The sequence below is a fragment of the Rhipicephalus microplus genome, chromosome 3 (assembly GCF_043290135.1).
Source record: "Rhipicephalus microplus isolate Deutch F79 chromosome 3, USDA_Rmic, whole genome shotgun sequence".
Classification (NCBI taxonomy): domain Eukaryota; kingdom Metazoa; phylum Arthropoda; class Arachnida; order Ixodida; family Ixodidae; genus Rhipicephalus; species Rhipicephalus microplus.
Window position 1 is genome coordinate 17,682,987 of NC_134702.1, and position 14,078 is coordinate 17,697,064.

The 14,078-nt window shown below is 44.6% G+C and overlaps 2 protein-coding genes across 5 annotated transcripts in view; one reads left to right on the forward strand and one right to left on the reverse strand.

Annotated features, from left to right (window-relative positions):
- Positions 1-8,122: 8,122 nt before the first annotated feature.
- Positions 8,123-12,560, reverse strand: wbl (endoplasmic reticulum protein 29-like protein wbl). The gene is made up of 4 exons (XM_037432522.2): positions 12,315-12,560; positions 11,953-12,091; positions 11,668-11,829; positions 8,123-8,798 (listed from the first exon to the last, which is right to left on the reverse strand). The coding sequence occupies exons 1-4, from the start codon at positions 12,417-12,419 to the stop codon at positions 8,473-8,475; spliced, it is 732 nt and encodes a 243-aa protein (XP_037288419.2). The 5' UTR covers positions 12,420-12,560; the 3' UTR covers positions 8,123-8,472.
- A 473-nt stretch (positions 12,561-13,033) lies between these two features.
- LOC119163671 (uncharacterized) overlaps positions 13,034-14,078 on the forward strand; it is a 58,017-nt gene continuing 56,972 nt past the window's right edge. For 2 of the 4 annotated variants that reach the window (XM_075888981.1, XM_075888982.1), the window contains exon 1: positions 13,035-13,220. In XM_075888981.1, the coding sequence (XP_075745096.1) occupies positions 13,062-13,220 (159 nt within the window). In that variant the 5' untranslated portion in view covers positions 13,035-13,061. Of the gene's footprint in view, positions 13,221-13,241; positions 13,790-14,078 lie in introns of those variants that run through there. The other 2 variants (XM_075888983.1, XM_075888984.1) reach the window with 2 other exon arrangements.

Sequence of the window (14,078 nt, forward strand, 5' to 3'; positions counted from 1 at the left end):
TTGACGACACTTTTGCATCGGAGGAAGTTTTGGTTATTGCATCACGACTTGCTTCAGTTTGAGACTGGCATCAAGGCTGTCGGCAATGTTTTCTTTGCAATGCATGTGGATTACCAGTCCTTTGCTTTACTGTCACTTGCTTATGTCGAATTTTCGAATGCTTTTTTTTTTTATTGTAAAGCTTATTGAGTGCATGCGACACTTTATGCGTAATTTCTATGCTTCCTGGGTTTAGTTATCCTATTGTTTGCAGTGTAACTCTATGCTGACGGGAATTCTAGTTCTTTGCAGCAGAAGGCTTGCACATTGTGTGGGCAGATTTTGGTGCACTCTTCATGTCCGTGAAATTATAATGCTGCACACCCCCTGATGACATGGCATGCTGGGTTTATCGCCATTTGCAATTGTGTTGGGGTTATGTTGGACAAAGTTAAACCTGTCTCGAGGCTATTTTTGAAAGCATGCAATCTATACATTTAATGCGTGTTGTGTCTAAGACACCAAATCCTAGATGATCATATACCGCGATATGGCCAACGAGGTCGCTTCCGTTATCATCGTCATTCTTTCAATCAATTGCTGTCTGCAGATATTTGTGATTGTGTCATCTTGTATGTGTGTGCTGATTGTGTTGTGTAATTGCTGATTGGAGTGACTGGCGAGTGTTGGTTGCTGACATGTTGCCTGTGACTGGGGTTGAACACATCCATCACATCGTGACACGAGGACTCTAGCGAATGACAGAATAGGCATCGAAAACGCACCAGCATTTTTGTGACGCATTCTGTGAAGCTGTCAGCCGTGCTCTGTTGGCCGGACGGTGTATTATTGTCATTTTTTCACTGTAAATACTGCAGCATATGTAGTTCTTGTGGAACACCACATGTATTAGCATCTATTAAATGGCTTTTGGATATGTGCCTCCTTGCTTTATTTGAAGCATGGAACGATTCACCAGCATTCCACCTGTATGCAGTAAAGCTTAGATGGTTTGAGTGATACAGCATACAATGCTTTGGTGCTTGGAGGCTTGTGAAATCAATATTGTGAGATCTTTCTCAAAATGTTTTCAGTTGCGCTAATTTCAGCTATAAAATTGAGACCACGTTGCCCACCTGAAGTTCGCGTCGTCAGTCGATCCAAGCTTGCAGACTCTAACCTTAAAGTGCGATAACCTTAACCCCAATAGGTCAGGGCATTCACGACTCTGTCGACCAGATAAAGCAACAGCCGTGCGCACATTGGTCCGCTGACCGCTGTGGATACTTATCAGCGGCACATTGCAACTTGGAGACAATAATGCGTTGCCGTAGCTACCAATGCTTCACAGAAAATGTGGATTTTTTTGTCGGGAAAAAGCAGCTATGGCATGTTAGCAGAATAGAGCTGTTAACGCATACTGCGTTTTCCCGTGGAAACAAAGTCGACGTGCTGCGAACGCCGGTGAGCATGTTGGTCGCCATAGCAGCGGCACTGAAAACATTTTTCTGTCTTGAAGTTTCGTTAATTGCATTGTCCTGGCGATAGATATCCAGTGCTGTCGTCAGACCAATGAGAGTGCGCCTTGCAAGCAAGCAGAAATGTTCTGCCCCCCCCCCCCCTGAAAAATACAGAAACAAAGGAGGGCGTAGCAGTGTTCGAGAATATCTTGGCCTTGTTTTAACCCCTGCTGAACGCTGCTTATAGCACTTACGCCGCAGTACACCAATGCTGTGTGGAAGACGTATTATGATTTGTAAGGGGCAGTTCAACTACTCGTGCGCATATACCACCGCATAATTGCGAGCACTGGTGTGATCGCTGACGTCTGAAAAAGTTGCAGGCAATCGTTTGGAGCAGTATATGATCCTTCTACTGCCCTCACTCCTCAGTTCCACAAATCCCTTGAATTTCAAGGTCATCAGCTTGGCAGATCTACATTTGAATTCATAAATTCTGTCAAAGGATTTGACAGAGGTGAAAAATTCAAATGTGGACTTCATCCTTGTTTGATCAGTGGTATGGCTCAAAATACTAGCTTTATTGGAATAGCTGTGCTCATGTTTACTCTGCACGATTTAGGTGATCTTGAATGGTTTTAACATAGTACTTTGTAAGCCTTCTGTTTTATACTGGTCCAAATTTGGTCCTTCGTGATAGCAAATAGTAGTTTTATTTCCTGTAATCTGCTCCAAATTCTATTTCGGCTGTTGTGCCCCATCTATAGAACAAACCTGGATGTAATGCTGGGATACCCGTTATTTAAAAAGATTAAAGACCTGCCAACAAAAAGCCCTTAGCATTGCAAGTAACTTTAGGTGCAAATCATTCATGCGTAAATATCGGAAGTTCTATCAAGCAATCTTTTCTCATCTGGATTGTTTGAAAACTCGGTGCAACATGGTTGCAAACTTGCCATAAAGGGGTAGTGACAGTTCTGGGTCATTTAGGGGATGGCCTCTTGCAAAATAAGTCACTAATGAGGAAAATCTCTAATCCCCTTGGTATGCACATTATATTTAACACGAGATTGTAGAAGCTCAACAAACGGCTCAGGCTACGAAACTCTCCTCTTCCAAAGCTGACAGGCGTATCCTGGAGTTTTGGGCTGCAAGCACACTTCGGCAGCTGACAAAAGGATGTGACTCCCTGCTAAATTTAGGGAGCATATTATGGCATCACAAATTCCTAGAAACGTTCACCCACTCTACAATGTAGATCCTGGGTTGCTCCTCAGTTCCGTTGCTGCCACCCCTGAACTTCTGGCATTTGTTGACGCATACTAAAGTTACTGACTGGAACAACCAATTTCGTGGTTGCGCTCACTGACTTTCATGGTAAACTCCTCACGGCAGCATCTCTTTGAGGCACCAAGCCGGCCAGGGCTGAGCAGGCTGCTATACCACTGGCTGTGGCAATTCCTACGCATATGCACATTTTCACTGCCCTCGGGCTGCTGCATGAGCATTGATGACGTGGTCAGTGTGTGAGCAAGTGGCCCATATTCTTGCCAAAAGTCCAATTTGCACTGCAATCGATGGTCACGTCACCTGGTTTCCTGCCCACATGGGCAAGGATGTCTGCCCTGTTATCCCCAATGCCTATCAGTTTGCACATGTGCGCTGTCCCACCGTGATGGGCATTCGGCCTCTGATTTGAGGGAAAGCATTAGCAGCTTGATTTCCCCCTCACCTTTAACAAAATATGTAACGATTATCGATTGGCCACGCGTAGGTTCCCGCAACTCTTGAGGGCCCAGTCAATCTCTTGAAAAATGCTGCAAACTGGTACTTACCCATTGCCCTTAGTTTACAGCAAGGTTATTGACAGCATAAAGCCTCACTGCGATGAGAGACTATGCACGTTATTGCACATGATTTGGCTGTGCACAACGCTGCATAATGGCGAACCTCTTGGGAACAAAGGACGCCTCGGGGATGGCAATGACCAGCTCGGAACAGGAGGTCAGAATCTAGGCTGTCCAGAGGGCCTGAAAATTGAGGGAGGGGCATGCCCTTTCTATTGCTACGTAGGTGTGGCCTACAGCCGACCCGCCCTATTGAAGGCCATCGGCTCCTCAGGACAATTTATGAATAAAGTTCTTTGAATGACTTGACTGCAAAACAAGTTGAGTGTGTTGTGTTATCCTGGGCACACTGGGCGCATACCTCTGTCTTCACTAAAAAAAAGGTGGCATTGGTGTTGGTGCACTCCTATAACCCTCTATATTGCATAGCAACCCACATTTTGCATATACCAATTACATTTTTTTTTATTGTGTGTGCAAGAGACCAAGTTGAGAATGTGACACTGTCAGAGTAATTCCCATAGTTATTTAACATGAAGCTCTGCCATCCTTAAAGCAGCATAAAGATGTTGAATAGATTTTATAGTGCACCTGCAACTTTGTCATATGGAATATGATTGAAATTTTTCTCTTTGAACTTTTTCTTTTGCTCCAGAAGCAAGAAAAAGTTATTTTAGCATACTAATTCTCGTGACCTTAAAAGTTAATGCTTCCTGCTACTTGTGTTAACCGAAAATCGGTATGCGCAATTTTCTGCCATCCATGTTGTGCTGCACAATACAGGCATAAATAAAGCACAGCCCTTGAGATCACGCACAACTCGGTCGTGCAGAATATGTGCTGTGGTTGTTAGATCTTTCATGAAAGTCTGAGGCGCCAGCAACATTACCGGGCAATTTTTTGTTACATTATTAGTGTGGGTACAAGAAAAAAAAATTGTGAGGTTTGACCAGTCCAAATCAATGTTTAGCTCTCGATTTTCTCAGCAACTGACGCTCCCAACTGCATGTCGGGGATTGGTGATTTGGGCAGGGAAGTAAAGCAAGGTATATAATTTTTGGTGGTCACATGCATCACAGGAACATTCAGTTGCGGTATGCCTGAATAGAGAAAGCAGTTGCTTTGCTTTGTTCCACACATCATGCTAAAAGGAGCAAAATCGGTGAGGTTTTGTTTTTCAGTCGTGGCAGCAACGTCGCGCATCACAGTATCACTTGTATGGTCTGCATGGTGTGCCATGCTTGGCAGAAACCTGTATCTTCATTAAACAGTCGCCATAAATCTGAAAATACATATTGGCATATGCTCTTCTTCATCTGGCTGTTTAAAAAAAAAGCCAGGAAAATAATTTTTCTAATTACCTTTCCACAATTCATGGAACAGGGCTAATGTGTAATGTTCAGTACCAACACACTCATGTAGTCTGATATCTGCAGCACACTTTTTTTTTCTTTGTTCAGTGTTGGGTTCACAGTGCCAGAAGAGCAGTCTGAGATGCTGGCATGCTGCATCCTAAATAAATGTACACTTCCTCTGAGCACATGACAACTTCAGACCTGTTAGAGTGCACAATGGTTTCCTGTGCAGCTGTTCTACATGCTGCAGTTTCCTGTTCAGCCATTTCACGGGTCAGCAACCGAGCTGCCTTCACCCAGCAGCTTGCATGCAAAGCAATGATGCGATGCAGTTTGTTCAAAGCTGCATTACGCAAAGCAGCTGTGTAGGGTATTTGTGAATTCAAATCTGAAATCAAAACTTGTATAACGACAGCTTATTAGTCAAGGTAGCTACATCATATAGCTTGGCTGTTGCTGGTGATGTTTGCTCTGATGTAAGTGTTTGTGTTGAAATTGTGTCGACATGACACAAACTGAAGAAATTGAAAATGAAACTATGCAGATTACTAGTCAAGAGTTGGAAGAAAGTTCGTCTGGTCAGCTGTCATGATCAGGACACAGATGCGGTCAGTGACCAGGTCAAGGTGAAAAAACAGAAGAGATGTTCCGTATGGGTCCCGAAATGTCTCGTGTTTTTACACTTTCATTTGGTGAGTGACCATATCTGCATCCTCATATGCAGATTATTCGGCAATAAATTTTCGCATTTCGATCCAACAGCACTGTTGATACATCACACATATTTTCACAGTTGTACGAATTTGCCTACCTATAATAGCAGTTTGGTGGCCAAGATGTTGCTCTATAGAGCTCAACGACGCTGCTTTGGTTCTCAGCAGTGCCAGCCACACATTGAATGGGGCAGAAGTAAAAAAGGCAGCTACATACTAGTGATGCTGAGGAAGAGCGGAGCTGGGTGGGCTGCCTTGTTGCTCTTGTTTTAAATGCGAAGCATTTCTTTTTGTGGACTGCGGCCACTTTGAGCATTCCTATCGACGCATCTATCCATCCAGCTCTCACGATTACCTCCTTAACTTGGGTTAGACCAAAATTAGTACGAGAAATCCAGAGGGTTTGACGAATGTGTCTGGCTAGTCACGACATAGATAACATGAAAATCCCATTGCGTACGTCATCAAACCCTTTCCTTCAGACACGTGTGGCACATACCCGTATACCATGGGTATGCATATGGGTTGCCTTGGTATACGAGCATGTGAAGTATTCGGGTATGCGCCACAGGCATTTGGCAGTTCGTATCTACCCAGGAGCAGCAAAAACAGCTTTTTGTAATCTAAATGCTAGAGCGTTAATGAAAAATTGGACCATCTCCCCGAAGAAAATCCTGATGGGATGCGATGGAGCAGCGCTGCTTAAGGGTGGCATGACTGTTTGAACGGTGCAAACGCAGGTGCTCTGGTGAGCGCTGGAAGATTTGTTTGAAGCGATGGCTGGCGTAGGTCTTGTAGGTGGCTTGTGCAGACATGCTTCAACGCGTACCTTGGTTGCGCGCGAGGTTTATTACGCGTGAACCGACGAGTCCGCAGTGTAGGAAGTGGCGTGATGTGTGTCATCACGTAGCACGTAATTTTTATTCCAAAGTAATGGACGAAATTTTGTAAATTTGATTTTTCAAAGATTTTTGTAAATTTTTCTTATGAGTGTCACGAGAACAGCAAGATATACAGTGGTGTGTACGAGAGACTTGTTAAGGATACCAAAAAAGCATTCCTGCTTAGTAACGGCACAAGTTTCAAGCTCTTCTAGTTATTGGCTGTAGTAAAGAGATACGGCGGAGGTAGTGAAATACGCTCAAAACAAGTAAATGTATGCATTGTCAACTGTTTACTAAAATGCTTTTTTAAGGTTATGCTGACCATGCAAATACCATAGGTAGCCGCAGAACTGCCCCTATGGGAACTAGTAGTGTGGTTGTACTGCACGTGATATCACCAAGCTACTATCCGTCGACCCTAGTAATGTGTTTAAGGTAGTTGTGCAGTTCTTATGCATCTGATGACATCAGCTTTACGCTGTTATAATCATTCTTAGCTCGTTAATGCTATCAAGACGTACCTTTCCTAGGTTGAGGAATTGTAGGAATGAAATCAATCTGCCTGGTTATTCCAGGAGTGGGAATGGGCTATAATTAATCATTCTACTACAACGGCTACGAGGGACGAACAGGCGCCTCTATAAGGAGCTTCGCCCGGCAAGTTGCAATTCCCCAGTATGGATGGAATCTGAAGGGAAGGGCCCAATCCGCAACAGTGGTACAATCATAATGTTGGAGCAAAGTCACTAAGTCAGTGCTGGCATCTAATTTTATAAAGATTACACATGTACTCCTATGACACAGGTGTCACATCGGGGTTACATGAATTGTAGTTTAGTGCCATCCATTGAAGTTTGTCTGCATAGCACCATTCAAGTCTGTCATTCCAGCAAGCACAAGCGTTACATATCAGCTTACCACGTCTGGTGTTGGCAATACCCACGCTGCTGATGGTATTGTTGCTGCTGTTGGTACTAAAAATAACACGGTATTGTTGCTGCTGTTGGTACTAAAAATAACACAGTCGCATTCTCTTCACATGCTTCGCATAACATCAATTCTCATGGCATATAATATCTGCCGCACTTTTTTTTTTTCTTTTGTTGCCCTAGCGTCCTCTGTCTTGCCATTAATTCTTTTTTGGGTGTGTTTCTGTCTACTTCTCCGTCATTCTCTCGTCTCTGTACTTCCCTTACAAGTTGGGTATTGAATACCACTCCAGACAAATAACATGTTCCGGGAGCAAAGACGATACTTAAAAAGCATGTGCTCCTTCACAATAACGTTTTTTACTCTGCTGATGCAGGTAAAATTAACGCAGCTCGTGGGAATCTGGCGTCAACCACTGTGGAGTAGTCCCTAGGCATTTTCACAGCACTCTTGAAACTCGCATGCAGCTCAAATGCAATTCATTAGTGAAGGTCGTGAAATATGAATGAGGGATTCAGAGAGTTTAGATGCTTGGTACATGGACTCGAGTTCTCCAGCGTGCCGGGTGCTACAACGCTTTTAAGAAAACTGTACTCAGTGGTTTTATAGAGCTGCACTTTCATAAGCTCTATGAAGGCTTGGACTGCATGAATAATTTAGAATGCACAGACCTCACTCATTGATCGTTGCATTAAATACTTCACCAGGGAAATTTATGAGAAAGTCTTGGGATGGACCAAATAATATACCGTTTAATATTTTAAAAACCTCATTTAGCATGCATGCATTCAATGCATGCTCTCCTGAGAGCATGCATTGCAACATCACAATATGAAAGCCTGCATTGCGGAACAATACAGCATTTGCCTAGTAAGCATGTGGCTTAATATGCAGCTCACAAACCAGCGACTCCAAGTAGTGTCTTTAGCAAGCTTGAAACACACGGGACAAACCTTTAATGAACAAAAAACTTTATTTGCCTTTCCCTGAAAAACAAATTGGTCTATGGTGATAATGAAAAAAAAATGACTTGTTCAACAAAACTTTGTAGCAGAGTAAAAAAAGAACTTGCACTCTCTCATCCAGCGGAAGTACAAAAAACTAGACTAGCAGCCACTGAGAAAAATGGAAGAAAAACCGATGAATGGCGAGAGAAGCAGTCCTCTTCTTTGAAGAACGATTGCTTTCATGCCCTTTCAAAGTGTTTATGACATGAAGAAGTCCAGCACTCTGGGAGACTATGAAATGGAGAACGCTTGCGAAAGTAAACCCATGGTCGCTTAATGCACCACGTAACAACTTTCTCATAACTCGTCTTTCACGAAGGAACCGATGATGTTGAGACGACCCTGGAGCTCTTCCTTCTTTGCTGGGGTGATCTTGCCGTTGCGGATGTTCTTCACACGCTCAGTCTCGCTGTCGATGAAGCCCTTGCCACGCTCCAACACCTTCTGCATCATCTTGATGTAGACGTCTGCGGATTTCTTGTCAGCCTCTTTTTCGAGCGACTCCTGAAGTTTCTTTGCCTCGGCCAGGACAGCCTCCTGCTTGGTCTTGTCTTCTTCCTTCATAAACTTGGTGGCCAGCTCGTCAAACTTGGGAAGACAGTGTTTCAACTGCAGCTTGATACCTGTGCAAGAAGCAGCGCAGACATGAAATCATGTACAAGTAACACGAGGCATGCACTCCAAAATTAAGAGAAAAGCCAGGCGCCACTCACATACTTGAGGGGAAAGAGTTCAGATGTTACATGAAGAGCTAACAGCAAAGGGAAATTAAAGCTAGAGAGTCATGCCGAAAACTATCGACTACAAGGTCTACTAACTTTTGTCCAACAATATGTCTCAAAAGATTAGACGATTAATCGATAAATGTCTATGCAAGACTAGCGAAAACGACAGCGTTTATGAGCACTTGCTGATAACACAAGTGCCGATATCAGCACTCGCTGATGCTCTGAACGTTATCAATGACCGAGAAATCAAGTACGAGTGCACACTATGTAGAAGCAGTGGCTCTGATGGCTGCCAGCTCTTTTTTTTGCATGATTGATTGATTTATGGGGTTTAACGTCCCCAAACCAATACGCGATTATGAGATACGCCGTAGTGGAGGGCTCCGGAAATTGCAACCACCTGGGGTTCTTTAACGTGCACTCAAATCCGAGTACACGGGCCTACAACATTTCTGCCTCCATCGGAAATGCAGCCGCCACAGCTGGGATTTGATCACATGGCCTGCGGGTCAGCAGCCGAGTAAAGACTAGACCACCGTGGTGAAGCGGCATTTTTTTTTTTGAAATTTTAGGAATGGCTAAGAGAAACCAAACACAAGGAAGCAATTCATATTTAGTGCAAGCGCACTGTCACCGCATCACTGGGTAGCTCTGTTTTTAAGAGATTCCTTTTAAACTGTGAAGGTATAACGTGATCATTGCACAACAAGTGCCACAAAGCAGGGATGGAAACAAGAGCACATTTAACGTCTGAAACTTAAAGGAGTAGTGACATCAAGTTATGAAGCTATAAAGAGCCTGCTGTAGGTTTCCTCAGTATGCAAGTATGCTGAGCACAAAGTGTTAAACATAGCAAACATTTAAAATTTTAATTTGCATCAAAAGTGTGCCTAAACGCTCATTGTCACGATGGAGACTAATCACTATTGCAATAACAGACTGCATTGCATAGGAAGTACAAGACAAGTTTTAGCGTCGTTAGACCCCATTAAGCGTGCAACCAGCGGCGACCCACAGTTCTATTGCAACAATTAATCCACGAGATGAGCATTGGCTGTGAACTATACCCATAATTTGTGATCTTGTTGCAAAGCAGCCAAACTTGCTCATATTTTGCAAAGTGCATTACATCATCATGCAAACATATTAATAAGACATTATAGAAGGTTAGCTCATTCTTGCACTTTGCTTAAGCAAACCAGGTTGCCATAGCCATCAATGCAAGAGGCCAGATATGTGGGGCAGAAACTTATCGAGTTCTCTGTAGGTGAAAGTTCTCCGCAGCATCAAGAATAAAGTTGTGTTCTCTCTCTCTCTCTGCAGCACCATGGTCCCTAATGCATTGCGTTTAATAACTATCGCAAATATTACTCGGGAAAACAAAAACAGACTCGCACCCATAACTGTGATTGCACGAAGCATAACAAGGTGTGGATACCATAGTCTGGCGAATCCGTACTTAAAGAAAGCTACACTTAAATATCGTGCATGCTAATATTCTCCAGAATTTTCGTGAGGGTTAAAGGTACATGTTGCTCGCATGTGTGTGTAAGAGAGATGATATAGCACTAAGTGCATCACAGTGTTGCGAGCCCATGCACTCAAACTCTTTACACAGTGGCCTAGGTGCCGAACTCTGCACCCAAAAACTGAAATCTATATAAATAAGGAGAACACATAAGAGCATGTATGACACCAATAAAAATGTCCGCAGGAAAAATTTAAGCCACAAATTTGATGACACCGCCCCTTTTTTTAATATTACTGTTGATCTGTGTACTGGCAACGTCAGGTGCTACATTCCAAGCAGGCAGCAATGCCTGGCGCTCAAGTCCGCTAACCAAACAAGAACAGAGTGCGTATTAGAATAGGGCTCGGCCATTGTGAACTACACTTTCCTTACAGCTTTCATTCAATCAGTGTCAAAGGCACACAATAGGGGAGCCCCCCTGCTTCTGTATGAATAGGCTTGAATGGGCTCGCAGCTGTTTTCTGCATTGCATAAAAGCTAGCAACATGTGTATATGTTAGGTCAAACTAGTAGGCATTGTTATGGTTTAATGTCCCCAATACAACAGGGGCGCTAACAGAGATACCGTAGAGAAGGGCACCATATCAGTTTTTTTCATGCAAGCTACACACTTACGAGCCGAAAAAATCGAAAAAAAAATATGGACAGATAATACAGCTAATCAAGATCGTATTTAGAGAAAAGCCTGCAACACTATAATATCGGCCAAGATGGTCTACCAAGCTGCTATAGAATTTATGCCAATTATATGAAACGAAATACGGGTGCCTACTCGTTTAAATTACACACGTGTACTACAGTGGGGAACGCCACACCAACCGAAAGGAAGCGCCGCAGTGTCGTGAATTCCCGGTTAAGCCAGACGCAGGCAGTGTCACGAGCTGTCTGGTCGGCACTAACGCTTATGCAGCGCGTCGTGATGACGTGGATTGAGTTGCGCGAGAGACTGTCGACAGCGGCTCACCATCCAATACAGAAACACTCGCAAATTATTTTGGCGTCGAAGAATTGGCATTAACGATAAGGAGTGCGCTTCCATCATGTAAGGAATCGTAACAGCCACCTTACCGGAGTTCTTTTTGACGAAAGCTTTGATCTCGTCAGCCTTAGACTGTCGACAGCGGCTCACCATACAATACAGAAACACTCGCAAATTATTTTGGCGTCGAAGAATTGGCATTAACGATAAGGAGTGCGCTTCCATCATGTAAGGAATCGTAACAGCCACCTTACCGGAGTTCTTTTTGACGAAAGCTTTGATCTCGTCAGCCTTAAAGTCTCCCGAGAAAGTCACTGGCTCCTCCTGACCGGCGAGGAACAGCTTCAGCACGGGGAAGTCGTCCTTTTTAACTCCAAATCGCTCGGCCAGGTCGGCGTTTTCCTTGTTGCCATAATCTGCGTGCAGCAAGGGAAAGCACAAAACGGGCAAAGATAATGCGATCCGAACGGGCAGAGTTTCCTCCGGCAACACGCCACTGTACTCCGGTTTCAACGGGAGATGCTAGGAACGAGCCATACCTTGAACGCCAACTTCGGCGACCAAGAAATCGGGGGTGTTTTGAGACTCCTCGGCGACTTTGACGAATTCATCGTGCTTCTCTCCGTAAGGGTAGGTGACATCGAACTTAACCAGCGTTACCTTGAACTTTGGAACTATCTGGAAGAGTAAAACGAACGAAATCAGCGCCCTTCAATTTTGAAGGAAAAAAAAAATGCACCAGGTTTAACAGCAACGTTTCCGTTTGGGAACAGCAAGCGAAAGTTACGTGCATCCGTCTCGAAAAGCCCACTTGGCTTCGCCACTATCCAAAGCGTAAACTTTTAAAGCTAGATTGGCAAAGTTTCTGCAGGTGGTGGAAGAAGAGACGAATATGAAATACCTTGTCGAATGTGGAAGTCAGCAACGAGACGCTGCCCTTTGTATTCGTAGCGAAAGCGGTGCTGCTCATAAGAGCCAAACACAGGAAGATGGATCGAAGCCACATGATCGAGAAGGAAGCTGCTAAAGGACAGCCCACACCTAGACCAGAATCGAGAAGTGAATCACGCCAGGTGAACCGTGGCCCTCGCCGTATATCACAATCCCGGGGAACGAACCCGGCCCCGTCTTCGTTGTACTCCGGCTATTGGTTCGAAGGTGTAAAACGTCGCACGATTTGATTGGCCAGAGTAGCCCAAAGTCACGTGCTTCGTGATGGCGCTCGCGATGGAATGGCGCGCGCTATCATTAGTTTGCGAGTAGCTTAAATATCTGCTCAGTACTTAATCATCAGAGCAAAGCATATGCACAACATGAGTTATGCGAGTCGTATTTGACGAGATAAAACGTGAAATTTGTGATAAAAGACGTGCTTTCAAGCACTGGCTCGCCAAGTTATGAACCAAGCGTGTCTACCGTTTTTCACTCAATAAAACAAAGCAAAAAACTGATTTTGTATTATTTAACAACTTGCTTTGCAAGAAACTGAAGAATGTGGTCTACCTTAGCAAATTTTTTTTTGAATTTCACAAATTACGCAAATACGAACAAAAACAAAAGTTGTCTTATCCAGCCAATCGAGAGGCGTTTTACAAATGCCGGCACTTTCAGCCAATCATAGGGCCGTTTTTAATTCGGCGTATTCAAGATGGCAGCATGTTCCGAGCAGGAGATAGACGGGATCCTATCGACGGATTTACGCTCAAATTTTCCCGTTTCTCCTGCGCCGATTCCGAACAGTGAAGTGATCTCCAAGCACTCACGGACCAGGGAACGTAGCCTATCAAAGAAGGTCTCCAACAACGAGGTACAGTCCCACAGTTATTCTTTATTTGGTGGGTGTGTTTTGAGAAATTGTAGACCTCGGCTAGAGGGGGGTAGGCTTATGGGTTTTAGGCTTAAATCTGGAGTTTTCGCCCCAAAATGTGCGCCCGGATCAGTGTTGTTTCGGCCGGCTTCACGTGCTCGGGTCAGTCTCGTGTTCCTCGACTAAATGCCGCCAGAGCGCTAGCGGATTTCGACCCCTTGCGAGCGTTTTTTCCGAGGCCGACGTTCAGTAGTGCGGAGGGGGTACAACCACACTGCTCCGATCTCCCGAGTCATCGTATGGTTGCATCGTACTCCGTCATGCTTAGTTTTGGTCAGGCCGGTGGGAAGCGCGTTTGGCTTCGGCGTACGAGATTTCGTGCCTCACATTTGGTGAGTGAATTTGCCTTCCCGATTGAGCGGGCTCAGCCGTCTTTGGATGCGCGAGATAAAACAAATAGAAAAAAAAAAACACGCGGTGCTTTCTTTTTTTCTTCTTTCCTTATCGCCGCCCCACTAGCGAGGTGACATTGGACGGTGGTGCACGGGGCCCGGAATGAACGTCGTGGTGTGCGTAGCCTTTTTTTTTCTTTTCCGCGTTCGCGAACGTCGTGAAATACTGCTGCCACTCCGTACTAGTCGCGTTCACGCCTCTGTCACGGGGGGTTGTGTCTGGCGGCAGGCATTTGTGCTTCGCGATCCGCGCGTTCTTGCAGTGCCAGCAGCGCTGGCGTTCACGTTTTCCGTCGTGGGTGTGTGCGATTGCGGCGATGTTTGAAGCGAACGCCGGCGTTTAAGTGGTGTGTTGAACGACGATACTCAATGTCGCAGTGCTGGCGTGATATTATTATTAGCAGTA

Coding starts and splice junctions, on each gene's coding strand:
- wbl (XM_037432522.2), bottom strand. CDS start 12,419: ATGTGGCTTCGATCCATCTTCCTGTGTTTGGCTCTTATGAGCAGCACC. Junction 11,830..11,952: donor CGCCGAAGTTGGCGTTCAAG/GTATGGCTCGTT, acceptor TGCTGCACGCAG/ATTATGGCAACAAGGAAAAC. Junction 8,799..11,667: donor TTTCGTCAAAAAGAACTCCG/GTAAGGTGGCTG, acceptor CTTCTTGCACAG/GTATCAAGCTGCAGTTGAAA.